At 49.8% G+C, this 27,164-nt stretch overlaps 1 protein-coding gene across 1 annotated transcript in view; it reads right to left on the bottom strand.

Annotated features, from left to right (window-relative positions):
• mxd4 (MAX dimerization protein 4) overlaps nt 1-20,731 on the bottom strand; it is a 37,382-nt gene extending 16,651 nt beyond the window's left edge. The window contains exons 1-3 of the mRNA XM_070877657.1: nt 20,444-20,731; nt 20,178-20,265; nt 10,466-10,495 (exon numbers count right to left, since the gene is read on the bottom strand). Of these exons, the coding sequence (XP_070733758.1) occupies nt 10,466-10,495; nt 20,178-20,265; nt 20,444-20,507 (182 nt within the window). The 5' untranslated portion in view covers nt 20,508-20,731. The remainder of the gene's footprint in view (nt 1-10,465; nt 10,496-20,177; nt 20,266-20,443) is intronic.
• Between the last annotated feature and the right edge of the window lie 6,433 nt (nt 20,732-27,164).

A 27,164-nucleotide genomic window follows, 5' to 3' on the forward strand; every position in this document is an offset into this window, starting at 1 on the left:
ACCTTGTCGAGTCCCTTCAGTATCTTCTATGTTTCAGTAAGATCACCTCTCATTCTTCTCAATTCCAATGAATATAGGCCCAACCTACTCAACCTATCTTCATAAGTCAACCCCTCATCTCTGGAATTAACCTAATGAACCTTCTCTGAGTAGCCTCCAATGCAAGTAATATCCTTCCTTAAATAAAACGACCAAAACTGCATGCAGTGCTCCAGGTGTGGCCTCACCAATACCCTGTACAGTTGTAGCAGGACTTCTCTGCTTTTATACTCTATCCCCCTTGCAATAAAGGCCAACATTCCATTTGCGTTCCTGATTACTTGCTGTACCTACATACTAACTTTGTGTTTCATGCACAAGGACCCCCAGATCCCTCTGTACTGCAGCATTTTGCAATCTCTCTCCAGTTAAATAATAATTTGCTTTTTTATTTTGCCTGCCAAAGTGGATAACCTCACACATTCCCACATTATACTCCATCTGCCAATTTTTTGCCCACTCACTTAGCCTGTCTATATCCCTTTGCAGATTTTGTGTGTCCTCCTCCCAACTTGCTTTCCCACCCATCTTTGTATCATCAGCAAACTTGTCTACGTTACACTCGGTCCCTTCATCCAAGTCAATATAGATTGCAAAAATAGGACCATTCTCGTAAATCTCATCTGCTCCCTCTCCAAGTACTTAGCACCCTTTCTAAGGTGTGGTGCCCAGAATACTCCAGCTAAAGCCTAACCAGTGTTTTATAAAGGTTCAGCATAACGCCCTTGCTTTTGTGCTCTATTCCTCTCTTAATAAAGCCCAGGATCCCGTGTGCTTTTTTCAACTTGCTCTGCCGCCTTCAAAGATTTGAGTACAAACACCGCCAGTTCTCTCTGTTCACACACCACCTTTAAAATTGGACCAGTTAAGTTTATATTGCCTCTCCTCATTCTTCATTTAAAAAAAGTAGCATTTTACATGTCTCTGCGTTAAATTTCACCTGCCCATTTCACCAGTCTGTCTATGTCCTACTGAAGTCGGTTACTACCCTCCTCACTGTTTACTACATTTCCAACCTTTGAAATGATGCCTTGTATACCCAAGTCCAGGCCATTAACATCCATCAAAATCTCCCTGCACAGGCCTGGCCCCGTCGAGCCCAGTGAACTCCAGTTTGAAATCCGACGTCTTGCAATCCCAATTAGTTACTTGACATTCACAGTGAACAAAAACTTGACTCCTGCGAGCACAGGCCTTAGGCCTCAGGCTGACGGAGACGTCAAATAAAACAACGCAGGCATTCACACCAGAATAAAAGGAAGGACACATTTATGTAGCGCCTGTCACAAACTCAGGACACTTTACAGCCAATGAAAAGTGTAGTCACTGTTGTAATGTAGGAAATGCAGCAGGCAATTTGCGCACAACAGCAAACTGAGATCAGCCCCCTCCCGCCCCCCAACCTGAAGTCACACACCATCCCGACTTGGAAATATATCGCCGTTCTTTCATCGTCGCTGGGTCAAAATCCTGGAACTCCGTCCCCAACAACATTGTAGGTGTACCTTCACCACGCGGACTGCAGCGGTTCAAGCGCGGCTCACCATCACCTTCTCAAGGGCAACAGGGGATGGGTAATAAATGCTGGCCACAACCAGAGAATGAATAGTAAAAGGGCCATTGCCCTTCCCCTGTCCTCGCCCAGCCGAGTCCAACCCCGGCCTCGACCAACACCTCCACAGGGCCAGTTCCAGTGAGGGAGGGGGAAATGTCACCCTGGTCCGGGAACCCAACCCTGGCTGAGGGCGACTAAATCCGCACGGACTGGGATCATGGGGCCCAGTGACAGAGACGATCCCTGGGCCATCCAGACTGCCCAAGGCTCAGGGATTCCAACACCGCCCCCGCCCCCCCCCACAAGCACTGAACAGGAACAGGCCATTCAGCCCCTCGAACCTGTTCCACCATTCAATCAGATCACTGCTGGGCTGTACCTCCATGCCATGTCCTTGAGCGTTCCACATAAAACCCACTGCTTCCAAGTAGTTACACTCAGGTCCGTTAGCACATTCTGCGCACAGCAAGATCCCGCTAATAGCAGGGAGATAAGTGACCAGGTGATTTGTTTTTATGTGGTTTTAGTTGAGGAACGAATGTGAATTGTGGCCGTGGAATCTTTTACATTCATCAGAGCAGGTAGACAGGGCCTTGGTTTAATGGCTCATCCAAAAGACAATAGCGCACAGAGAGAGAGAGAGGCGCGCACAGAGAGAGAGAGAGGCGCGCACAGAGAGAGAGAGAGGCGCGCACAGAGAGAGAGAAAGGCGCGCGCGCGCACAGAGAGAGACGCAGAGATACACAGAGAGAGAGAGAGAGAGAGAGGGACACACAGAGAGACAATATACATAGATGACCTGAAAGAGGGGACAGAGTGTGGTGTAACAAAATTTGCAGATGACACAAAGATTAGTGGGAAAGCGGGTTGTGTAGAGGACAGAGAGGCTGCAAAGAGATTTAGATCGGTTTAGCAAATGGGCTAAGGTTTGGCAGATGGAATACAATGTCGGAAAGTGTGAGGTCATCCACCTTGGAAAAAAACTGTAAAAGGGAATATTATTTGAATGGGAAGAAATTACAACATGCTGCGGTGCAGAGGGACCTGGGGGTCCTTGTGCATGAATCCCAAAAAGTTAGTTTGCAGGTAATCAGGAAGGCGAATGGAATGCTGGCCTTCATTGCGAGAGGGATGGAGTATAAAAGCAGGGAGGTCCTGCTGCAACTGTACAGGGTATTTGTGAGGCCGCACCTGGAGTACTAACGTGCAGTTTTGGTCACCTCACTTAAGGAAGGATAAACTAGCTTTGGAGGGGGAACAGAGACGATTCATTAGGCTGATTCCGGAGATGAGAGGGTTACCTTATGATGATAGATTGAGTAGACTGGGTCTTTACTCGTTGGAGTTCAGAAGGATGAGGGGTGATCTTATAGAAACATTTAAAGTAATGAAAGGGATAGACAAGATAGAGGCAGAGAGGTTGTTTCCACTGGTCGGGGAGACTAGAACTAGGGGCACAGCCTCAAAATACGGGGGAGCCAATTTAAAACCGAGTTGAGAAGGAATTTCTTCTCCCAGAGGGTTGTGAATCTGTGGAATTCTCTGCCCAAGGAAGCAGTTGAGGCTAGCTCATTGAATGTATTCAAGTCACAGATAGATAGATTTTTAACCAATAAGGGAATTAAGGGTTATGGGGAGCGGGCAGGTAAGTGGAGCTGAGTCCACGGCCAGATCAGCCATGATCTTGTTGAATGGCGGAGCAGGCTCGAGGGGCTAGATGGCCTACTCCTGTTCCTAATTCTTATGTTCTTATGACACAGAGAGAGAGAGAGCGAGGCACAGAGAGAGAGCGAGGCACAGAGAGAGAGCGAGGCACAGAGAGAGAGCGAGGCACAGAGAGAGAGCGAGGCACAGAGAGAGAGCGAGGCACAGAGAGAGAGCGAGGCACAGAGAGAGAGCGAGGCACAGAGAGAGAGCGAGAGAGAGCAATGACATTTAAAAATGAGTTTATTGAACTATAATCGTTGCAAGATCCACCTGACCACAATATGTGCACCAGCCACCTCCTCCACCAGCCTCAGCTCTCACAACCAGTGCAGGGAAGGTGATCAAAGAGCCCGATGCGATGCGAACGACCAAGATTTTTTCCGGATATAAAACTCGGCAGTTGCTACGAATCCGAGAACAGGACCTCAGGAACACACTGTCTCGGTGTGAAGCACCAACTCCCGCTCTGAGCACAGCGCCATCGACACATGGTCATCCCCCGGAAAGGTGGGCTGGGAACTCGAGGGCCTTGTGCAGACACAACGTCAGCTCAGTGTTCACCGTGGGACCCCCCCCCACTCCCCCCCACCCCCCGGTCAGTGCCCTCTCCTCCACTTAACTAACCCCCCCATCTCCCACCTAACTAACCCCCCCCCCCCCCACCCCCAGGTCAGTGCCCTCTCCCCTACCTAACTAACCCCCCACTACCTGGGTCAGTGCCCCCTTCCCCACCTAACTAACCCCCCCCTACCCACCCCGGTCAGTGCCCCCACCCAACTAACCTCACCCCCCCTTCCCCCACCTCACTAATTTCCCTCCCCCCTCAATACTCCCTCCCCCACCAACACCTCCATTCCCCCTCTCCTCCCCCCACCCCAGTCAGTAGCCCCGCCCCCACCTAACTAACCCTTCCCCTCAGCTCCCCACCAAACCCACCTCACTAATCCCTCCCCCGCACCTCTTCCCTCACCTCACTAATCCCTCCCCCACCGCCCTCTGTACCCACTCCAACCCCCTCCCCCGCTTCACTACCCCCTCCCCCATCATCGCCTCCTCGCGACTATTCTCCTCCAATGATGGTCTGGAGGGGGGGGGGCTTTACGTCCCACTGACTCGGGGGCTACAGTGTGGGAGAACCGAAAGCAGCCAGCGAACACATTAATGGGGCAGCGTTGGCTCTACAAGCCATTTCAGCCGCATATGGTGGAGTCTGACAAGTTTTTCTGATTCATTCTCAGAAGGTGGGCATCACTGGCACGGCCAGCGTTTATTGCCCATCCATCGAGGTGGTGCTGGTGGTGGTTCTTGAGCCAAGTGCTGTCGACTCCGAAATCCTGTCTCTCGGTGACATCGTCCGAAAACACAAAGCCAGGTTCACATGCATGTTGACGACACCCAGCTCGAGCTCAGCACCATCTCTCACGACCCCCCCCCCCTCCACTGCCTCCGAATCGTCAGACGTCCAGTACTGGAGGAGCAGAAATTTCCTCCAATTAAATATTGGGAAGACCGAAGCCATTGTCTTCGGTCCCTGTCACAAACGGCGTTCCCTAGTCAACGACTCCACCCCTCTCCCTGGCTACTGTCTGAGGCTCAACCAGACTGTTCGCAAATTAGCCGAACTTATCGACCCGGCACAGAACTTCCAACCCCACATCCTGTCCATCACCAACACCGCCTACTTTCACCTCCGTAACATCGCCCGTCTCAGCTCATTCGCCGCTGAAACCCGCACCCATTTTCTAAATCACTTCAAGGCCTCGCCCCTCTGTAACCTCCTCCAGCCCTACAACCCTCTGCGATCCCTGCGCTTCCCCCAACGCATGCCTCCGTCACATCTCCAATTGTCTTTGCTCCACCATTGGCGGTCCTGCCGTCAGCTCCCTAACCCTCTCCGCCTCGCTCTCTCTATCTCTTCTCCTCTTTTTAAGACCTACCTCTGACCAAGCTTTAGGTCCCTGGGTCCTAGGCTTGGTATCAAATTTTGTTTGATAATCGCTCCTGTGAATCGCCCTTGGGACGTTTTACTACATTAAAAGCGTTATTTAAAATGCAGGTCGTTGCTGCTGTTGCTCCCAGATCACCGCTGCAGCCACAAAATGTCCCAAAACGCTTCACAGGAACGTAAACAGAATTTGACACACAAGGAGACATTAGGACAGGTGACCCAAAAGCTTGGTCTCAAAGAGGTAGGTTCTAAGGAGCGTCTTAAAAAAGGAGGAAAAAGAGGTAGAGAGGTTTAGGGTGGGAATTCCAGAGCTTAGGGCCTGGGCAACTGAAGGCACGGCCACCGATGGTGGGACTGGACAGGTCAGAATGGGATGAACACAGATCTCGGAGAGCAAGGTGCCGCTCACTGTACACTGGCCGGGGCAGAACTCATGTCAAAAGCGTGAGCTACCATGGATCCTCCACAGTGGTCAATGTAATCTCCTGGGCTTATTTTGTTGGGGAGGGGCTCGGAGACATATTTTTCAGATTTGGGGGGGGGGGGGGGGATTTATTTCCCATTTTTTGTCTCCCCCAGGAGATCACATGGATCCAGACAGGTTATCTTCCAGCCATCTAGGCCCCAAGTTTTGGAATTCCCTTCCAAACTCTTGCCACCTCTCCCTCGCCTCCTTAAAACCTACCTCTTTATGACCAAGCTTTTGGTCAGCTGTGCTAATATCACCTCATGTGGCCCGGTGTTAGATTTGGTTCGATAATCGCTGCTGCGAAGCGTCTTGGGACGTTTTACTATGTTAAAGGTGCTATATAAATGCCAGTTGTTGTTGTTGTTGAAGGTCCAAGTTTCGATCCCTGCTCTGTGGTTCAGGGTCCCGAGTTCTAATCCGGTGACCCGCCCTGCTCACGTGTGTGTCTGTGTAGACACTGGGAGAGGACCGGATTGGAAGCGATGCACTCTGCAGTTGGACAGCCCGGCAATATTCACCCTGTGGGCTTAAGAGGTGAAGAAAGACCACTTGGAATGGATGACCAGAGAGCGTCCAGCCCCTGTGGACCTGCTCTCCAGCAAGGCATCAATCCCTTCAGCCAGTTGGCGAAGAACAGGACAAGAACTGGACTTTTTTTTTTTAAACACAGCGCGTTGTTGTGACCGGAAACGCGCTGCCTGAAAGGGCGGTGGAAGCAGATCCAACAGTAACTTTCAAAAGGGAATTGGATATATACTTGGATAAAGGAAAATTGTGCGCAGGGCTTATGGGGAAAGGGCAGGGTAGTGGGACTAATTGGAAAGCTCTTCCAGAGAGCTGGCACAGACACGATGGGCCGAATGGCCTCCTTGTGCAAAGCTTCTATGAGGGGAAGGAAGAAAATTGGCTGAAATAGGAGGGGTCATTTTGATTCAGCTCCTTTTCTCAAGGAATTATGGGGTTTCGGTAGTGTAGTGGTTACATTGCTGGACTGGTAACCCAGAGATCGCGAGTTCAAATCCCACCAGCTGGAAAATTGGAATACAGTTAAAATAATCTGAAATTAAGTGGCTGGTGTCAGCGAAAGTGGCCGGTGTCAGCGAAAGTGGCCGTGAAGCTGTCGGATTGTGGCAAGAGCCCCATCGGCTCACTATCGTCCTCCAGGGAAGGGAACCTGCCGGCCTTACCAGGCTTGGCCATACCCCACTCCAGTTCCACACCCACATGCTAGACTCTTAACTACCCTCGCGAGCCACTCAGCTGTATCAAACCTCAACAAAGAACAACATGTGCAGTGTTTGAAGGTGGCCCACCAACACCTTCTCAGGGCAACTGGGGGCTGGCCTGCGAAATATCCAAACGAAGACTTGCAAGAACCTCTGACCTCACACTCCAACGGTGCACTAAACAGGAGAAGTGAGGCACCGGTGACTGAAAGTCACTGATCCCAAATGGCTTCAAATGATCCAAACCCATCCCCATCTCTCATTTAAAGGTGCAGTGCCAAAGGGTTTCTATTACCAGGTAGTATGCAGGTACAGCAAGTGATCAGGAAGGCAAATGGAATGTTGGCCTTTATTGCAAGGGGGGATAGAGTATAAAAGCAGGAAAGTCCTGCTACAACTGTGCAGGGTATTGGTGAGGCCACACCTGGAGTACTGCGTACAGTTTTGGTCTCCGTATTTAATGAAGGATATACTTGCATTGGAACTGTTCAGAGAAGGTTCACTAGGTTGATTCTGGAGATGAGGGGGTTGACTTATGAAGATAGGTTGAGTAGGTTGGGCTTTTACACATTGGAGTTCAGAAGAATGAGGTGTGATCTTATGAAACTTGTAAGATAATGAGGGGGCTCGACAAGGTGGATGCAGAGAGGATATTTCCAGATAGGTGAAACTAAAACTAGGGGACTGAATAAGGGGCCGCCCATTTAACACTGAGATGAAGAGGAATTTCTTCTCTCAGAGGGTTGTAAATCTGTGGAATTCTCTGCCCCAGAGAGCTGTGGAGTCTGGGTCACTGAATATATTTAAGGCGGAGATAGACAGATTTTTGAGCGATCGGGGAGTAAAGGGTTATGGGCAGGGAAGTGGAGCTGAGTCCATGATCAGATCAGCCATGATCTTATTAAATGACGGAGCAGGCTCGAGGGGCTGAATGGCCTACACCTGCTATTTTTTATGTTCGGCTCAGTGAGGATTTGAGAAACGAGCCTCGAGTGAGGCCAAGAACAGTGCCACCCCAGCATCCATCCTCACATTTCGAAAAGCAGAGAAGTTATGTTAAACTAGAATCGAACCCTCAGTTAGAATCACACCTGGAGCATCGTGCAAAGTTCTGGTCTCCATGTTATAAAAAGGATATAGGAGGCACTGGAGAAGGTGCATAAAAGATTTACAAGGATGGTACCAGAACGGAGAGGTTATAACTAACAGGAAAGACTGAACAAGCTGGGGCCACTTTTCTCTAGAAAAGTGAAGGCTGAGGGGTGAGGTGATAGAGGTCTTCAAGATTATGAAGGGGCACAGCCTCAAAATATGGGGGAGCCAATTTAAAACCGAGTTGAGAAGGAATTTCTTCTCCCAGAGGGTTGTGAATCTGTGGAATTCTCTGCCCAAGGAAGCAGTTGAGGGCTAGCTCATTGAATGTATTCAAAATCACAGATAGATAGTTTTTAAACCAATAAAGGAATTAAGGGTTATGGGGAGCGGGCGGGTAAGTGGAGCGGAGTCAACGGCCAGATCAGCCATGACCTTGTTGAATGGCGGAGCAGGCTCGAGGGGCTAGATGGCCTACTCCTGTTCCTAATTCTTATGTTCTTATGTTGATAGGGTAGGTGTAGAGGTGGTGTTTTCACTTACAGGCGAGACCAGAACTAGGGGCCATAAATCCAAGATAGTCACTAATAAATCCAATCGGGAATTCAGGAGAAACTTCTTTACCTGGAGAGTGGTGAGAATGTGGAACTCGCTACCACAGGGAGTGGTTGAGGCGAACAGCTTGGATGCATTTAAGGGGAAGCTAGACAAGTACACGAGGGAGAAAGGAATAGGATATGCTGATAGGGTGAGTAGGAGTGAGTGAAGGAGGATGGTGCGGAGCACAAACACGGACCCGTTGTTTGTGCTGTAAATAACTTGTAATCTTTTTCGGCCATTTGATCTTCCACCAATCACCTCAAGTCACGTGACATCTTGGTGCCGGCAGGAGAGGGAGGGTCGGAGTAGCCCGTACCCAGGGCGATGCTCAACAAGTCGTCCATTTGAGTTCACGTGCCTCGCGTTATTTCCTCTTGCACGTTCAGCCTTTACAACATTCCCTACATTCCTAACTGCGGGGCATTGCCGGACAAAGAGAGACCAAGGTGTGTCTAGTTCGCCATCTACCAATGATAGTCGATGATCCAACGATAATGGAGTTGTTGACCAATCACAGCCATCAGTCTCAATCAATGAGTCTATAAAGAGCCAGACACGAAGCGAGGAAACCCCCAGTGACTTTGAGAACCAGAGGCACACAGTTACTCGTCCCTCTCAAGCTCGTTACACTCACCACACACCATGTCTCAAATTTCTCATACACTGGATCCCAAAATGTTATTTTCTGACTGAAATCTATCTAAATTGTATTTGAATGAGTCAATAATATCTGCTCCCGTCTCCCGAGGGAGCCTTTTCCACGGACTGGCCACTCGCTCACTGAAATATTATTTCCGCAGATTAGTTTTGAATTGGCCCCACTCCAAGCGCAGTCTGTGTCCTTTGGGTCCACTGTTCTGGACACGGTGAAGTAGTTTATCACGGTCAACATTACCTACTCCCTTTAGAATCCATAAAACAACAATCGTATCACCACTCAACCGTCTATCTCCCGGTGTGAACACTCCTCTGTCCCACCAAACCCCACCAAACCCCCCCCCCCCACCATGGTGTCAGCGGTGGCTCAGAAGGTTGTGGGTTCAAGCATCACTCCACAGAATAGAGCACAAAAATCCAGGCTGACACTCCCAGTGCAGTGCTGAGGGAGTGCTGCACTGTCGGAGGTGCCGTCTTTTGGATGAGACCTTAAACGGAGGCCTCTCAGGTGGACATAAAAAGATCCCGCGGCACTATTTTGAAGAAGAGCAGGGGAATTATCCCCGGTGTCCTGGCCGATATTTATCCCTCAACCAACATCACTAAAACAGATTATCTGGTCATGATCACAGTGCTGTTTGTGGGAGCTGGCTGTGCGCAAATTGGCTGCCTGTTTCCCACATTGCAACGGTGACTACACTCCAAAAAAAGTACTTCATTGGCTGTAAAGCACTTTGGAACATCCTGGGGTTGTGAGAGGGGTGCTATACAAATGCAAGTCTTTCCTTTCATTCCCCTCCCTCGAGGTGATGCCGAGCGAGGCCAGCTGCGTGCGCCTTCAACCGCCGGGACCCCCGCCAGGTTTCTGCAACGTCAGGCTCCTGAAGGTTACAGCTGGCATTTAGAAAAACAGCACACGGGATGATACTTGAAGCGCTCGGAGAGGGGGTGGGAACTCGGGCTAGACCGGTCTCTCAGTGGAGCGCTGCGTCACGATCACCAGACGTGGTCACTGAATTAAACGGGAAATCGCGGCTCTGCCTTTTCCCGGCCATAATGTCGCACCAAAGAGTTCTGACTGAACGCACCGCAGCCGGTCACGCCACAGGCTTAAACCAGCAACACGCGACTAGTTCACAATCTCTCGCCGTACACCAGCTCGCCACACTCACCTGTGCTTTTCCAGCTCATTGTGCGAGGACCTGAAACAAAAACAATAATAATAAATACATTTGTTATAGATTTATGGTCATTGGCAAAAGAACCAGCTGATGATAATTATTATTTTTTTTTTTTTAAATAGAAATGCACAGCGAGTTGTTGTGATGTGGAATGCGCTGCCTGAAAGAGCGGTGGATGGAGTACAAAAGCAGAGAGGTCCTGCTGCAACTGTACAGGGTATTGGTGAGGCCGCACCTGGAGTACTGCGTGCAGTTTTGGTCACCTTACTTAAGGAAGGATATACTGGCGTTGGAGGGGGTACAGAGACGATTCACTCGGCTGATTCCGGAGATGAGGGGGTTACCTTATGATGATAGATTGAGTAGACTGGGTCTTTACTCGTTGGAGTTCAGAAGGATGAGGGGTGATCTTATAGAAACATTTAAAATAAGGAAAGGGATAGACAAGATAGAGGCAGAGAGGTTGTTTCCACTGGTAGGGGAGACTAGAACTAGGGGGCACAATAATACGGGGGAGCCAATTTAAAACCGAGTTGAGAAGGAATTTCTTCTCCCAGAGGGTTGTGAATCTGTGGAATTCTCTGCCCAAGGAAGCAGTTGAGGCTAGCTCATTGAATGTATTCAAGGTCACAGATAGATAGATTTTTAATCAATAAGGGAATTAAGGGTTACGGGGAGCGGGTGGGTAAGTGGAGCTGAGTCCATGGCCAGATCAGCCATGATCTTGTTGAATGGCGGAGCAGGCTCGAGGGGCTAGATGGCCTACTCCTGTTCCTAATTCTTATGTTCTTATGTAAGCAGATTCAATAGTAACTTTCAAAAGGGAATTGGGTCATTAGTTGAAGGATTTACAAGGCTTTGGGGGAGAGAGCAGGGGGCGTGCGCGGCTAATTTGACCGCTCTTTCAAAGATGGGGCGAATGGCCTCCTCCTGTGCTGTGAGATTCTATGATTCGAACTTCATCGGTGTTGCCGCTGAAAAATCGTCCCACAAAAATACCACCCCTGCCAGTCCCCCTAATGGGGTAAGGAACCATATAGTACCGAGCTGTCCATCCCAGGCTTATACAGACCTAGCGATTCAGTGGCTCAATGGGTAACACTCTCACTTGTGAGTCAGTAGGTTGTGGGTTCGAGTCCCACTCCAGACACTTGAGCACATAAATCTAGGCTGACACTCCCAATGCAGTGCTGAGGGAGCGCTGCACTGTCGGAGGTGCCGTCTTTCGGATGAGACGTTAAACAGAGGCCCCGTCTGCTCTCTCAGGTGGTCGTAAAAGATCCCACGGCCACTATTTCGAAGATAATCAGGGGAGTTATCTCCTGGGGCCAATATTTTACCCTCAGTCAACATAACAGAAACAGATTATCTGGGACATTATCGCAGTGCTGTTTGTGGGAGCTTGCTGTGCGCAAATTGCCTGCCACATTACAACAGTGACTACACTCCAAAAGTACTTCATTAGCGCTATATAAATCCAAGTCTTTTCTTTCGGGAGGAGGGTGAAAAGCAAAGGAGCCAGGACCTTCCTCCCCCCCCCTCCCTGCTGCTATTCAGTGACCCCCGGCGTGCAGGCACAAAACAGGTGACAGGCTCGAGCGTGATACACTCTGCAGCTGAATAGCCGGCTGAAGCTCACACAGGAAGATGATCCGGGCCATCTCTGGCACCCGTGAAACTCTTATCGCAGCGAGAGTGAGGAGAAGGGCCCTCGATAACTCTGCTCTATTCAGGAACCAATAAAAGGTCCACACTTCAGCGGAGGACCTCCTCTCGGCCCTGGGAGATCAAAGCGGCTAACCCAGTCAGAAAAGTTCGATAACAGCCTCGGTACAACAACAACAACAACTTGTATTTATCTAGCGCCGTTAACGTAGTAAAACATCCCAAGGCGTTACAACAGGAGTGATTATGAAACAAAAATTTCATAATTTCATATGGGGGGGGCGTCTGGGGCTGGAGGAGATTACAGAGATAGGGAGGGGCGAGGCCATGGAGGGATTTGAAACCACAGATGAGAATTTTAAAATCCAACGTCTGATCTGCCAACCGGAAGCCTAATGTTCTAAACGGGAACACTAGGCTACGGATGTCCGTCCTTCTGAGGTGCCAGATCCAGATCCCACTGCCTCACGTCGAGTGCCCGGGCCCAGAGAGAGCAGGCGATCCACACCACGAGTTTCTCAAACCACATCAGGCCTCAGCCTCGTCACTCGACGGCGCTGCAGAGCGGCACTGGTGGTTTTCTCCCTGGAACGTCGCGCCCTCCAGGGAGGTACCCCATCTCTGCTCATCATCGAGCACAGGAGGGGGGGGGGGGGGGGGGGACATTCGGCCCATCGTGCCACACCCGGGAATTAGGGAATCACCACCTGACGTCGGGTGGGGCTTCTTCGTACTTTATCCGCGCTGTCTCTTCTCCCTTGCCCCCTCGCTCTTCCCTCTCCCTCGCCCCGCGCACTCTGCCCGTCGAGCTGCAGATGCTTTCGACACCCACTTCTCTCTCTCTCTCTCTCTCTGCACACCACAAGATAACCGTCGTCCCTCTCTTTCATTGCGGATACTGAGGACGTAGACGCCCCTCAGCCGATGGAGGAAGAGGAGCCCAGCCCTGCTGAACATGTCCCCTTCACTCCGCCTCACCCTCGCCAGCCCAGATACCAACACTGCGCTGACTTCAGAGGCTAGGCTGGAGGAGGGATCTTCTCAGGAACGCAGGAGGCCATTCAGCCCCTCGAACCTGCTCCGCCATTCAAGTAGATCATGACTGATCTGCACCGCAACTCCATTTACCCGCCTTTGCCCCATAGATTGATAGCCTTGCCCAACAAACATTTACCAACTCACTCCTGAAAGCTCCCACTGATCTTTTAGCAGAGGGGTCAACAACCAGGGGGTTTAGATTTAAAGCAATTGGTAGGTTTAGAGGGGACTTGTGGGGAACTTTTTTCACCCAGAGGGTAGTGGGGTCTGGAACTCACTGCCTGAAAGGGTGGTACAGGCAGAAACCCTCACCACATTTAAAAAATACTTGGATGTGCACTTGAAGTGCTGTAACCTGCAGGGCTACGGACCGAGAGCTGGAAAGTGGGATTAGGCTGGTTAGCTCTTGGTCGGCCGCTACGGACACGATGGGCCGAAATGGCCTCCTTCCGTGCTGTAAATTCCTGTGATTCTATGATGCGCACCCATCTTTTGGGAGAGAGAGTTACAGATTTCCACTACCTTGTGTGTGGAAAGTGCTTCCTTATTTCACTCCAGAATGGCTTAGCTCTTAATTTTTTTTTAAAAGGAAGTAGTTTCTCTGTATCTACCTCAATCAGATTGCCCCTTAATCTTCTACACTCAGGGGAATAGAAGCCAAGTCTATGCTACCTGTCGTCAAAATTTAACCCTCTAAGCCCCAGTATCATTTTTTTTTTAAATTCGTTCCGGGATGTGGGCGTCACTGGCAAGACCGGCATTTATTGCCCATCCCTAATTGCCCGCGAGAAGGTGGTGGTGAGCCGCCTTCTTGAACCGCTGCAGTCCGTGTGGTGAAGGTGCTCCCACAGTGCTGTTAGGGAGGGAGTTCCAGGATTTTGACCCAGCGACGATGAAGGAACGGCGATATACTTCCAAGTCAGGATGGTGTGTGACTTGGAAGGGAACGTGGAGGTGGTGATGTTGCCATGCGCCTGCTGCCCATGTCCTTCTAGGTGGTAGAGGTCGCGGGTTTGGGAGGTGCTGCCGAAGAAGCCTTGGCGAGTTGCTGCAGTGCATCTTGTAGATGGTGCACACTGCAGCCAGGGGGCGCCGGTGGTGGAGGGAGTGAGTGTTTAACAACAACAACTTGTATTTATATGGCGCCTTTAATGTACTGCAACGTCCCAAGGTGCTTCACAGGAGTGTTAGGAAATGTTTAAAAATTGGGCTCCTAGCCGCATGAGGAGCAATTAGGGCAGGTGACCAAAAGCTTGTTCAAAGAGGTAGGTTTTAAGGAGCGCCTTGAAGGAGGAGAGAGATGAGGTGGAGGGAGTGAACGTTGAAGGTGGTGGATGAGGAGCCAATCAAGCGGGCTGCATTGTCCTGGATGGTGTCGAGCTTCTTGAGTGTTGTTGGGAGTTTCACCCATCCAGGCAAGAGGAGAGTATTCCATCACACTCCTACATTCTGGTAATGTTGACGACGCGCCAGACGGCTGCTGGGGTGGGGTGGTCAGGACACCCCCTACCCCACAATACCAGCTCGCTGGAGGGCAAAGTCACACACTTGCTACAGAGGACTTGGATACAGACTGCCAATTGCAAGGCGGCCAACGCAAGAGTTTTAGACCTCCTGTCGACATTTGATGTCTTCAAGATAAAAGGCTAACTGATGTCCTGTTACTCGGGGCGGAGGAGCGGCGCAAGATCGGGGCCCAGGAGCGTCATAATCGGAGGCCCAGGAGAGGCGAGGCCCCAGGGGCAGCACAGGCCAGCCCACTTGCAATCTATGGACAGGAGGAGTATGTGTGCGCACTGGGTCCGTGCAGCAGAGCTTGGTCTCCAGTCATCTGGTTAATCCTTGCCACTGGACCAAGCCCGTGTGGTGGCTGGTGTGCAACGGCCACCCCACGTTAAAAAAAATCCACACACTGGCATCTTCCACCCTTCAACATGTAGTTCGGGACCTGGAATGTCAGGTCCCTCATTGAAACACCTGTGAACTCATCCCTTTTTGGTGTGGAAGCAAGTCATCCTCGACATGAGGGACTGCCTAATACTATACTATCGCACAACAGATGAATGATCAGATCTGTCCACACCTCAACTCAACACTTCTAGCGTCTCTCCGCACTATGCACTTTCCCAAGCTGAGCCCTCAGGATGGACCTGCTATCAGCCTCAACAGGTGTATCTCATGAATTACTGCGAGACAGGCAGACGAGGCAGGGCCCAGCTTTGATTCTAGCCCACCTCCGCTCTGCTGAATTAGCTAATCTCACATCTGAGCAGCAACCTCGCTGGTTACAGTGGCGCAGTGGTTATGTTAATGGACCAGTAATCCAGAGGCCTAAACCAACGATCCAGAGACACGAGTTCAAATCCCACCACGGCAGCGGAGGAATTTCAATTCAATAATTTTGGAATTAAAGCGCTAGTATCAGTAATGGTGTCGTAAAAACCCATCTGGTTCACTAATGTCCTTTAGGGAAGGAAATCTGCCGTCCTTACCTGGTCTGGCCTATATGTGACTCCAGACCCACAGCAATGTGGTTGACGCTTAACTGCCCTCTGAAATGGCGGCTCACTACCACCTTCTCAAGGGCAACTAGGAATGGGCAATAAATGCTGGCGATGCCCACATCCCGTGAATGGAAAAAAACATTACGCCCCCGGGATAAGGAAATAAAGTTCTCACTGATTATTGCGAACGAGACCCCCTGCTGGAGGTCAGAGCGGGTGAACATCGGGTGGTCCGCTTGCCCCTGTGGTTGAATAGCCTAGCGAAAGATCTTTAATAAAAGAGCCCCAGGTGGCTAACCAATGACCCCTGCTGGAATGCGAGCGCTAGGCCAGGTAAGGGGCACCAGCCCGTGGTTCAGACGGCAGCACTCTTGCCTTCAAACCCCACTCCACAGACTGAAATAACAAATTCCAGGCCGACACTCCCAGCATCGAGGGAGCGCTGTTGGAGGTACCATCTTATATTCACTGGACATTAAGGGATATAGGAATCAGGCGGGGGAAGTGGGACTGTGGAAGAAGATCAGCCATGATCTTATTGAATGGCAGAGCAGGCTCGAGGGGCCATATGGTCTGCTCCTAATTCTTATGTTCTTTTGTAAGATCAGGATTAGGCCTGTGGTGCAGAATAATGGACATTTGGGTGAGGATCCAGGACGCGGGGGGGCAGGAAACATAGAAAATAGGAGCAGTAGTAGGCCATTTGGCTCTTCGAGTCTGCCCCGCCATTCAATATGATCATGGCGGATTCTCCATCTCAACACCATATTCCCGCTTTCTCCCCATACCCCTTGATGTCTTTTGTGTCTAGAAATCTATCTAACTCCCTCTTAGATATATTCAGTGACTTGGCCTCCACAGCCTTCTGTGGTAGACAATTCCACAGGTTCACCACCCTCGGAGTGAAAAAAATTCTCACCTTGGTCCTAAATTTCCTACCCCGCACCCCGAGACTGTGACCCCTTGTTCTAGACGAACCCCAGCAAGAGCTCGCACCTCCGGGAAAGATGTGGACACATGACTTTCAAAATAAAAGACACAATCCTCTTAAAACCCCTACATGTTGAAGATCACATTACGGCAAAACCCACCGTTTACCTGTCTGAGCAAACTGTGACGTGTTGCATCAGTCAGAGTGACAACACCCAAGGCCAAAGGAAGTTCCCCTTACTCAGACCTGAATCATACCAGGGGCCCCGACAATCATGCATTCATTCATCGATTTTCCATGAAAGCCTCAGCATTTGTAATACAATTACGCAGGGTTGGTTTTCAAACTAATGTGCGCAGGGATCCTTGCAAAGCCTGACATAGACCCAGGAACCTTTGCCCGCTCCCTTCCCCACCCCAGTTCTAGTTTTGAAGAGAGTGTGTCAGCTACCCAAAGGAAAACAGTGACATGACTGCAGAATAAGGTTTTTTTTGTTCATTATCATACATCAACCGTACAAGTCGACAAATACGGAAAAGTAATGGCAGAACCAGCTACTTTGGGACCTCAGCCAACCACTCTCGCTGATCCCCTGGGGTCTTTTGGGGGAGGGGGGGGGTTGGGGGCGCCTCGGTTTGAAAATCCATGGGTCCCAGCATTAATTAAACTGAAGATAACAGAAAACGTTGATAATCGGTGGTAGAAATTAAACCCAATTTTATATTTATATTATGAAGGGTTTTGATAGATTAGATTGAGAACAATTATTTCCACTGTCGGGAGGGTCGGTAACCAGAGGAGACAGATTTAAGATAAACGGCAAAAGAACCACAAGGGGGGGGGGGATGAGGAGAAATTATTTACGCGGGGAGTTGTTATTTTCTGGAATGCGCTGCCTGAAAGGGCGGTGGAAGCAGATTCAATAATAACTTTCAAAAGGGAATTGGGTAAACACTTGAAGGGGAAAATTCTGCAGGGCTACAGGGTGTGGGACTAGCTCTTCAGAGAGACGGCACAGGAACAATGGGCTGAATGGCCTCCTCCTTCGCTGAACAATTTAATACACTGACTACACTTCAAAAAGCACTGCATTGGCTACAAAGCGCTTTGGGTCGTCCAGTGGTCGTGAAAGGCACTGTATATTACATAACATAAGAAATAGGAGCAGGAGTAGGCCATACGGCCCCTTGAGCCTGCTCCGCCATTTAATACGATCATGGCTGATCCGATCATGGACTCAGGTCTACTTCCCTGCCCGCGCCCCATAACCCCTTATTGGTTAAGAAACTGTCTATTTTTGTCTTAAATCCATTCAATGTCCCAGCTTCCACAGCACTCAGGCAGCAAATTCCACAGATTCACAACCTTCAGAGAGAAAAAATTCCTCATCTCAGTTTTAAATGGGCAGCCCTGTATTCTAAGATTGTGCCCCCTAGTTCTAGTCTCCCCCATATCAGTGAAAACATCCTCCGATTACATAAGATATACGGCACAGAAATAGGCCATTCGACCCAACCAGTCCATATAAATGCAAGACTTTCTTGATAAGGGAGAGTGGTTAAGAAGGGCATTTGGGATACTTGCCTTTATGAGCCGAGGCATAGAGCAGGGAGGTTATGCTTGAACTGTATAAAACACTAGTTTGGCCACAGTTAAGAGTACTGCGTGCAGTTCTGGTCACCACAGGACAGATGTGATTGCACTAGAGAGGGTACAGAGGAGATTTATGAAGATGTTGCCTGGACTGGAGAATTTTGGCTATCAAGAAAGACTGGATCAACTGGGCTTGTATTCACTGGAGTTCAGAAGAATGAGAGGGGATCTCATAGAAATGTTTTTAAATTCTGATGGGTTCAGACAGGTTAGATGCAGGAAGAATGTTCCCAATGTTGGGGAAGTCCAGAACCAGGGGTCACAGTCTAAGGATAAGGGGTAAGCCATTTAGGACCGAGATGAGGAGAAACTTCTTCACCCAGAGAGTGGTGAACCTGTGGAATTCTCTACCACAGAAAGTTGTTGAGGCCAATTCACTAAATATATTCAAAAAGGAGTTAGATGTAGTCCTTACTACTAGGAGGATCAAGGGGCATGACGAGAAAGCAGGAATGGGGTACTGAAGTTGCACGTTCAGCCATGAACTCATTGAATGGCGGTGCAGGCTCGAAGGGCCGAATGGCCGACTCCTGCACCTATTTTCTATGAGGAAAGATCGGATAGGCTGGGGTTGTTTTCTTTGGAACAGAAGAGGCTGAGGGGGTCACCTGATTGAGGTGTATAAAATGATGAGGGGCCTGGATAGAGTGGGTGGGAAGGACCTATTTCCCTTGGCAGAGGGGTCAACAACCCAGGCTGGGGGGGAGGGGAAGGGGGGCATAGATTTAAAGTAATTGGTAGGAAGTTTAGAGGAGAATTGAGGAGAAATGTTTTCACGCAGAGGGTGGCGGGGGCGTGGAGCTCACTGCCTGAAAAGGGTGATAAGAGGCAGAAACCCTCGCCACATTTATTTTATTTTATTTTTTTTTTAAAAAGTACTTGGATGTGCACCTGAAGTGCCGTAAGCTGCAGGGCTACGGACCGAGAGCTGGAAAGTGGGATCGGGCTGGATCGGTCTTGGTCGGCCGGCGCGGACACGATGGGCCGAAATGGCCTCCTCCTCCTTGGGTGCTGTAAATCTCTAGGATTTGAAACGAAAGCAACTAAAATCGGTGAGCAAGTACGCGTCTCCCATTCAATTTGCGTGTCTGCCAGGCAGGTCCCATAGGAATACATAAATAGAAGCGTGGAACAAACTTGGGTGCTTCCCACAGCCAAGGGGGAGGCGAGGCCGACTCCTCCACATCGCTGGCTCGGCCCTTTTGAAGCAAACAAGCGGCAGGGCGCATGCGCAGCACCGAGCTGAACGACAAGACAAAAAAAATGGGAGTCAAAAAAATAAGATTCTTTGGGGGGGGGGGGGGGGGGACGGACATATGCAAACCCTTTTTATTTAAAACACACCAAAAAAAAATGCCAGACACAAAATGAATCCAGCGGGAGCAGTCAACCTTTCCCCCCACCCCCCTTTTTTTTTTGGATTTTTTTTTTTTTGCATCTCATTCGATCCTATCTGTGGGTGTCTCACGTACACAAACCCGAGGAGAATCTGTGCAATTTGTTGCATTATTATCGCCTGCAAAAAAAATGCACGTCCAAAATCTATTCGTGTTTGCACTTCAATCTCCTTTGCACAGTGAAGAAAAGAGAAGCGTGAATAATTTGCTAGAGTGTGTGTGTGTGGGGTTAAAAAAATAATGCAAAAAAAAAGGTTGCTGCAAATTAAATTCAGGGAACAGGAGAGGTGTAAGAAATAAAATAAAAGGGGAAATAATGTGGCTGGAAACGTGCAGGAGGGAGGCAGCTGTCCTGTAAGCTGACACTAGCAATGTGCGAGTGAATACTGTACGCGTGGCAGTGTTTATATCCGATCACAACACAGCCAAGCCCAAATGGGGGAAAAATGGCGACTGGGCAAGATTAAAGAGCCAATTTTTTTTTTTTAATTTAAAAAAAAACCCTCTCCCTGTACCTGTTATTGGGGCTTTTCTTCGTTTTGCCTTTCTTCCTGTTAAATTCCACACTGCAGGGCAAGATCGACGCGTAGCCGTGCTCTGCTTCTGAAAGCAAAAATAAAAGCAAAATAAATAACACACAATGAGGGCGCACTTACTGTACAAAACAGAGGAATGCATTTCATTGCAACTAGTGAGGGGAGAGGGGGGGGGGGGGGTGGGGAAGAAAATAAAATGCAAACACACACACACATTCTGCAAGTGCATTGCCATTAGCATATACCTCTCTCTCGTCTCTCGATGTACTCGGCTGCTTCCAATAAGGTTTGAATATTAAAAAATGCCATTTCTGTGTATATATAAAAAAAAATAATAATATTGTGCGTCTCTCTCTCTCCCCCCCCAAAAAAAGAAGCCTATGCGAGAATTAGCATTGGGGGGGAGGGGGGGCTGGGTTTTTTTTTTGCAAAAAATAAAACTGCCACACACAGAAAGAGAGAGAGAGAGAGAGAGAAAGACACAAGTTTCTTTTTGCAGCCTTCCACGGCTCAACCTAGCCTGCTGCCAAGCCCCGATGCATTGTGACGCACTTTGATTGACAGGCCGCCGCTCTCTCCAATGGGGGAGCCCGGCGCCGCCAAGTTCGGTTGCGCTGCCGCGCGCGCACACACACACACACAGGAGAGAATGGTATCAACAAGGACTGGCCGCCGCCGCTGATTGGCCCGGCCGGCGGGCCCCGCTGCTTGGAACCAGATTGGTCACCACCGATTGGTTGCAGCGCCAGCTTCCCCCCTCCTTAGCAACACGGCCCCGCGAGCCCGCGGCCCCGTCAGCCCTCGCCCGCCGATTGGCGGCCGCCGCAGCATCTTAAGTGGCCGCTGCCACGCCATTGGCCGGCCCGGCTGCATCTTAATGAGGCGGGCGGAGCTAAATCCGTGCCTTTCAACTTGACGTTGCTCTGTTGGCTGGTATGTGTGTGTGTCTGTGTGTGTGTCAGGGGCAAGGAAGCTTTGCTGTTGGGGTGGGTGTAGGTGTGGACTGGGCTTTCTGTTTTCAAGGAAACACAATTACTTAACATGCCTGACAGCCAACATTGCTCAGGGCCTGTTAGGAGGGGGCAAGAAAGACATAGAAACATAGAAAATAGGTGCAGGAGTAGGCCATTCGGCCCTTCGAGCCTGCACCGCCATTCAATGAGTTCATGGCTGAACATGCAACTTCAGTCCCCCATTCCTGCTTTCTCGCCATACCCCTTGATCCCCCAAGTAGTAAGGACAACATCTAACTCCTTTTTGAATATATTTAGTGAACTGGCCTCAACAACTTCCTGTGGTAGAGAATTCCACAGGTTCACCACTCTCTGGGTGAAGAAGTTCCTCCTCATCTCGCTCCTCAATGGCTTACCCCTTATCCTTAGACTGTGACCCCTGGTTCTGGACTTCCCCAACATTAATAAGAACGTTAGAGCATGGATCAGGCCGCCCAGACATTGTGTTCGTTCAGCCTCCCGCCTTCCACCCTACCTAAACTTGGGGTCATCCAAAACTCTGCCGCCGTGTCCTAACTCGCACCGAGTCACGCTCCTCCATTGCCCCTCTGCTCGCTGACCTATATTGGCTCCCGGTTAAGCAACGCCTCGATTTCAAAATTCTCATCCTTATTTTGGAAATCTCTCCCCCCATGGCCTCGCCCCCTCCCTATCTCTGTACCTCCTCCAGCCTCACAACACCACCACCTCCCCCCCTCCACCCTGAGATGTCTGCGTTCCTCTAATTCTGCCCACTCCCACTTGAGCATCCCTGATTATACTCGCTCAACCATTGGTGGCCGTGCCTTCTGTTGCCTAGACCCTAAACTCTGGAATTCCCTCCCTAAATCTCTCCACCTCTCTACTTCTCTTTCCTCCTTTATGACGCTCCTTAAAACCTACCTCTTTAACCAAGCATCATAGAATCATACATTTACATCATCATCATAGGCAGTCCCTCAGAATCGAGGAAGACTTGCTTCCACTCCTGAAGTGCATTCTCTGGTAGCTGAACAGTCTAATACGAGAGCCACAGACTCTGTCACAGGTGGGACAGATAGTCATTGAGGGAAGTGAGGGTGGGACTGGTTTGCCGCACGCTCTTTCCGCTGTCTGCGCTTGATTTGTGCATGCTCTCGACGACGAGATTCAAGGTGCTCAGCGCCCTCTCGGATGCACTTCCTCCACTTAGGGCAGTCTTGGACCAGGGACTCCCAGATGTCAGTGGGGATGTCGCACTTTATCAGGGAGACTTTGAGGGTGTCCTTGTAGCGTTTCTGCTGCCCACCTTTGGCTCGTTTGCCATGAAGGAGTTCCGAGTAGAGTGCTTGCTTTGGGAATCTCGTGTCTGGCATGAGGACTATGTGGGCTGCCCAGCGGAACTGATAAGAATGTGGTCAGTGCTTCAATGCTGGGGATGTTAGCCTGAATGATGACTCTGATGTTGGTGCGCATGTCCTCCCAGGGGATTTGTAGGATCTTGCGGAGACATCGTTGGTGATATTTCTCCAGCAACTTGAGAAGACAAAGGTCCTCCACCAGCCTGTCCTCTCTGCACAGCACTGCCCCCCAGTCATTAGGATCCATGGCGCGGCCCTGGACACCGTGGACCACTTCCCATATCTCAGGAGCCTCCTATCAACAAGAGCAGGCATCGACGACGAGATCCAACACCGCCTCCAGTGCGCCAGTGCAGCCTTCGGTCACCTGAGGAAAAGATTGTTTGAAGACCAAGCCCTCAAAACTGCCACCAAGCTCATGGTCTACAGGGCTGTAGTAATACCTGCCCTCCTACATGGCTCAGAGATTTACAGCATGGAAGGAGGATATTTCAGCCCATCGTGTCCACGCTGGCCAACCAAGAGCTATTCAGCCTCATCCTACTTTCCAGCTCTAGGTCCGTAACCCTGTAGGTTACGGCACTTCAAGTGCACTTCCAAGTATTTTTTAAATGTGGTGAGGGTTTCTGCCTCTACCACCCTTTCAGGCAGTGAGTTCCAGATCCCTACTACCCTCTGGGTGAAGACATTTCCCCTCAAATCCCCTCTAAACCTCCTACCAATTACTTTAAATCTATGCCCCCTGGTTGTTGACCCCTCTGCTAAGGGAAATAGGACCTTCCTAGTCACTCTATGCCCCTCATCATTTTATACACCTCAATAAGGTCTCTCCTCAGCCTCCTCTGTTCTAATGAAAACAAACTCAGCCTATCCAATCTTTCCTCAGAGCTAACATTCTCCAGTCCTGGCAACTTCCTTATAAATCTCCCCTGCTCTAATTTCTCCTTACCTGGCTCGGTGCCAAATTTTTTTTGTCTTACAATATTCCTGTGAAGCGCTTTAGGATGTTTTACTGCGTTAAAGGCGCTATATAAATACAAGTTGTTGTTGTTTAATGTACTTCTGCTAATAGGCCTGCTACAATGCAAATACATATATTTGTGTGGCAGTTAAGTTAATAACTCAAGAACCCTTCCTCATGAAAAGTTGCCCGTTGTAAGATTTCCTTTCTTGCGATGACTTGCTTTAAGAAAGAACTTAGACAAACCTGCAGCACAGAAGGAGACCATTCGGCCCATCGTGTCTGTGCCAGCTGAAAAAGAGCTACCAGGCCTAATCCCCCTTTCCAGCTCTTGGTCCGTAGTCTTGCATTTATATAGTGCCTTTCACAACCTCAGGATGCCCCAATGCGCTTTATAGTCAATGAAATACTTTTTGAAGTGTAGTCACCATTGTAATGTTGGAAACGCAGCAACCAATTTGCACACAGCAAGCTCCCACAAACAGCAATGTAATAAAAACAAGATCATCTGTTTCAGTGATTTTGAATGAGAGCTAAATATTGACCAGGATACTCAGAAGAACTCCCCTGCTCTTCTGCAAAATAGTGGCCCCGTGGGATCTCATACATCCATCTGAGAGGGCAGACAAGGTCTTGGTTTAATGTCTGGTCCGAAAGACGGCACCTCCGACAGTGCAGCACTCCCTCAGCGCTGCACTGGAGCATCAGCCTTGGTTAGGTGGACCAAGTCTCTAGAATGGGACTTGAAGTCATGACCCCGAGGCAGGAGTGCTACCCACTGAGCCACGGCTGACACAATGGGGCGGAGATTTAGGGTCCGTATAAGGCCCGTTTCCGACGTTTGGGGGTGGCCATGCGGCGGAACCAAGAGGCCTCCGCGGTGTAGCAACAATGGCTGCCCCGACCCAAATTCAGGTCGGGGATTTTTTGGCCTGTTCCCAATTCCACCCCTGCTGCTGACACTCCACCCGAAATTTAGGCAAAAGGTGGTTGCCCCGCTGCGCGGTGCCCCCGACAGCTTTCTCTGTCAGTCCACCTTGTCCGCTCTCTCTCTGCCCTGGGCGATGCGGCAGCCATTAAAAAACGAGGGCCGAAAGCCACTGCCGCCATCTTATTTTTTTTGCCGGCCGAGTTCTATGTCGGCCGGACAATTGTGCCCTCCAGGTTCGGCCGGGCCGCCGAAAGGCAGCCTGGTACTACCCCCCCCCCCCCTTTTGGGTGCCAGGCCTCTGGCCCGGCCGAAAACCTCCCTGGTGGCCCAGTGGTCAAAGATAAAAAAAAAAAATGCCCGATTCCCTCCCCTTTAACAGAGGGGAAGGAACGTGGTGACACGCGCTGTGACATTACCACCGCTCCGTCGCTGGGTGTCAACGATGGAGACTCAATCCCGCTTCAACTTCCGCCCCTCACCTTGACTTACTGCTGCAATTCCTCCCCCCCTAACTATGACCGACTTCCGGTCCAACGTTAAAAAAAGTACTAAGTGCCGAAAACCGATGGAAAAGCTGCCTCAATGCTCCTGGTGGAAAAAAAACTCCAAAAATAGGCCGGTGTGCCAGCTTTCTAGCGGCCCTGAATTCCAGCCCCTATAATGAACTCAGTGCTGTACACTCCCGAAACCTACCGTTAGTGCAAGTTATTGGCATTCAAAAGCTGCTGTTTTATTATTCATAGCTTGTACCTCACATCATGAAATGCTGCCTGTTGCAAAACTGCATTCCACCAGACGAGTGGCTTTATGCATCTTCGCACTGTCTGAATCGCCAAAATATAATTTTATTCCTTTATTGCAACAAGCAGGACCTAAAAAAAACAAAGATGTATGTTTTTTTAAAATGATGCTCGCCATTTCTCAGTATGTTTGCAAAGTGTTCACAACATTTTAAAGTTAACAGACGTTGTCACTGTGGTCAAATATTTGGCAAGGCATGATTGCACTCAGAGGAGATTGCACCAACGCAAAAAATAAAAAGAAAGACTTGTATTTATATAGCACCTTTCACAGCCACTGGACATCCCAAAGCACTTTACAGCCAATGAAGAACTTTTAGGAGTGTAGTCACTGTTGTAATGTAGGAAATGAGGCAGCCATTTTGCACACAGCAAGCTCCCACAAATAGCAATGTGATAATGACTAGATAATTTGTTTCTAGTAATCTTGGTTGAGGGATAAATATTGGCCAGGACACCAGGGATAACTCCCCTGCGCTTCTTCAAAATAGTGCTGTAGGAACCTTTACATCCACCTGAGAGGGCAGACGGGGCTTTGGTTTAATGTCTCATCTAAAAGACTGCAACTCCAACAGCGCAGTGCTCCCTCACCACTGCCCTAGGAGTGTCAGCTTAGATTTATGTGCTCAAGTGTCTGGAAGTGGGACTTGAACCCACAACCTTCTGACTTAGAGACAAGAAGTGCTACCCACTGAGCCACAGCTGACACCATGGTGGGATGGGCACCAGACAAGTGAAGGATACAGGTTTGATTCCCCTCCCCCTAAATGCCTTAGGTGCATCAGCGAGAAGGCTTCAGGCTGCCTTACTTTCCCAGAGGGATAGGGGGCAACGCGGAGGGAGAGCCACTCCACCATCGCTGTCTCCTGCCCCTAGTGGTCAGGTGGGAGCAGTGCGGGCAGTAGACGGGGAGCCAGGATGTCCCAGAGCGCTTTACAGCAAGTGAAGTACTTTTGAAGTCCAGTCACCGCTGTAATGTAGAAAATGCGGCAGCCATTTTTTGCACACAGCAAGCTCCCACAAACAGTAATGTGATAATGACCAGATAATTTAATGATGTTGGTTGAGGGATAAATATTGGCCAGGAGACGATTAAAATTGGGGATGCTCAAGAGGGTATAATTGGAGGAGTGCAGGTATCTCGGGGGGGGGGGCGAGGGTTGTAGGGCTGGAGGTGATTACAGAGATAGGGAGGGGCGAGGTCATGGAGGGATTTGAAAACAAAGATGAGAATTTTAAAATGGAGGTGTTGCTGGACGGGGAGCCAATGTAGGTCAGCGAGCACAGCGGGGTGTGATGCATGACAGGACTTGGTGCGAGTTAAGTCAGCGTGTGAGCAATCCACATAGGACCCAGCCCGATTCCAGGTCTGTGCCGGGATAGCTGATCTGAGCCCGTCAGCCATCGGAGAAAGGCTGGGGGGAGGGGGAGGGGCAGGTTCTACAGTTGACCTCAGCACCCCATGTCTAGGAAAGTGAAAAGTCAGCTGGGGCTCCGTAACCCCCCCGACCACTGTTGGAAAACTTCTGTTGGTGCAGATGTTGCGATGAGGATAGGATCGAGCTTGGCTCTCATGCTTCCCCCCATGGTTGAATGGCCTGCTCAGCTCTCACAGTCTCAGGGGAGCAGCATGCGTGGAACGACACTCTAGCAAGGAGCCAATGCCTTCAGAGGTGGGAGAAAAACCTCTCGTGAGCAACAAAAGTTTCCCTTTTAACAAAACACTTCAAACTTTGTGTGTCAAATTATCGATAAAGGGTGTGTATTTTAAGAGCTTTAAAAGTTCCTGATTACTAGAAACAGGGAGTCTCAGCATGAGAAAGAAGCAAATACTTAAAAATAACTATGACTCATGTATTTTTCTGTTTCGAAACTGTCTAGTTCAGCAAATTGTTGGAGGAAATGTCTAGCAAAGATTCCTGAGCCTTGCAATATAAGGAAG

Source organism: Pristiophorus japonicus, chromosome 1 (assembly GCF_044704955.1).
Source record: "Pristiophorus japonicus isolate sPriJap1 chromosome 1, sPriJap1.hap1, whole genome shotgun sequence".
In the NCBI taxonomy this organism is placed as follows: domain Eukaryota; kingdom Metazoa; phylum Chordata; class Chondrichthyes; family Pristiophoridae; genus Pristiophorus; species Pristiophorus japonicus.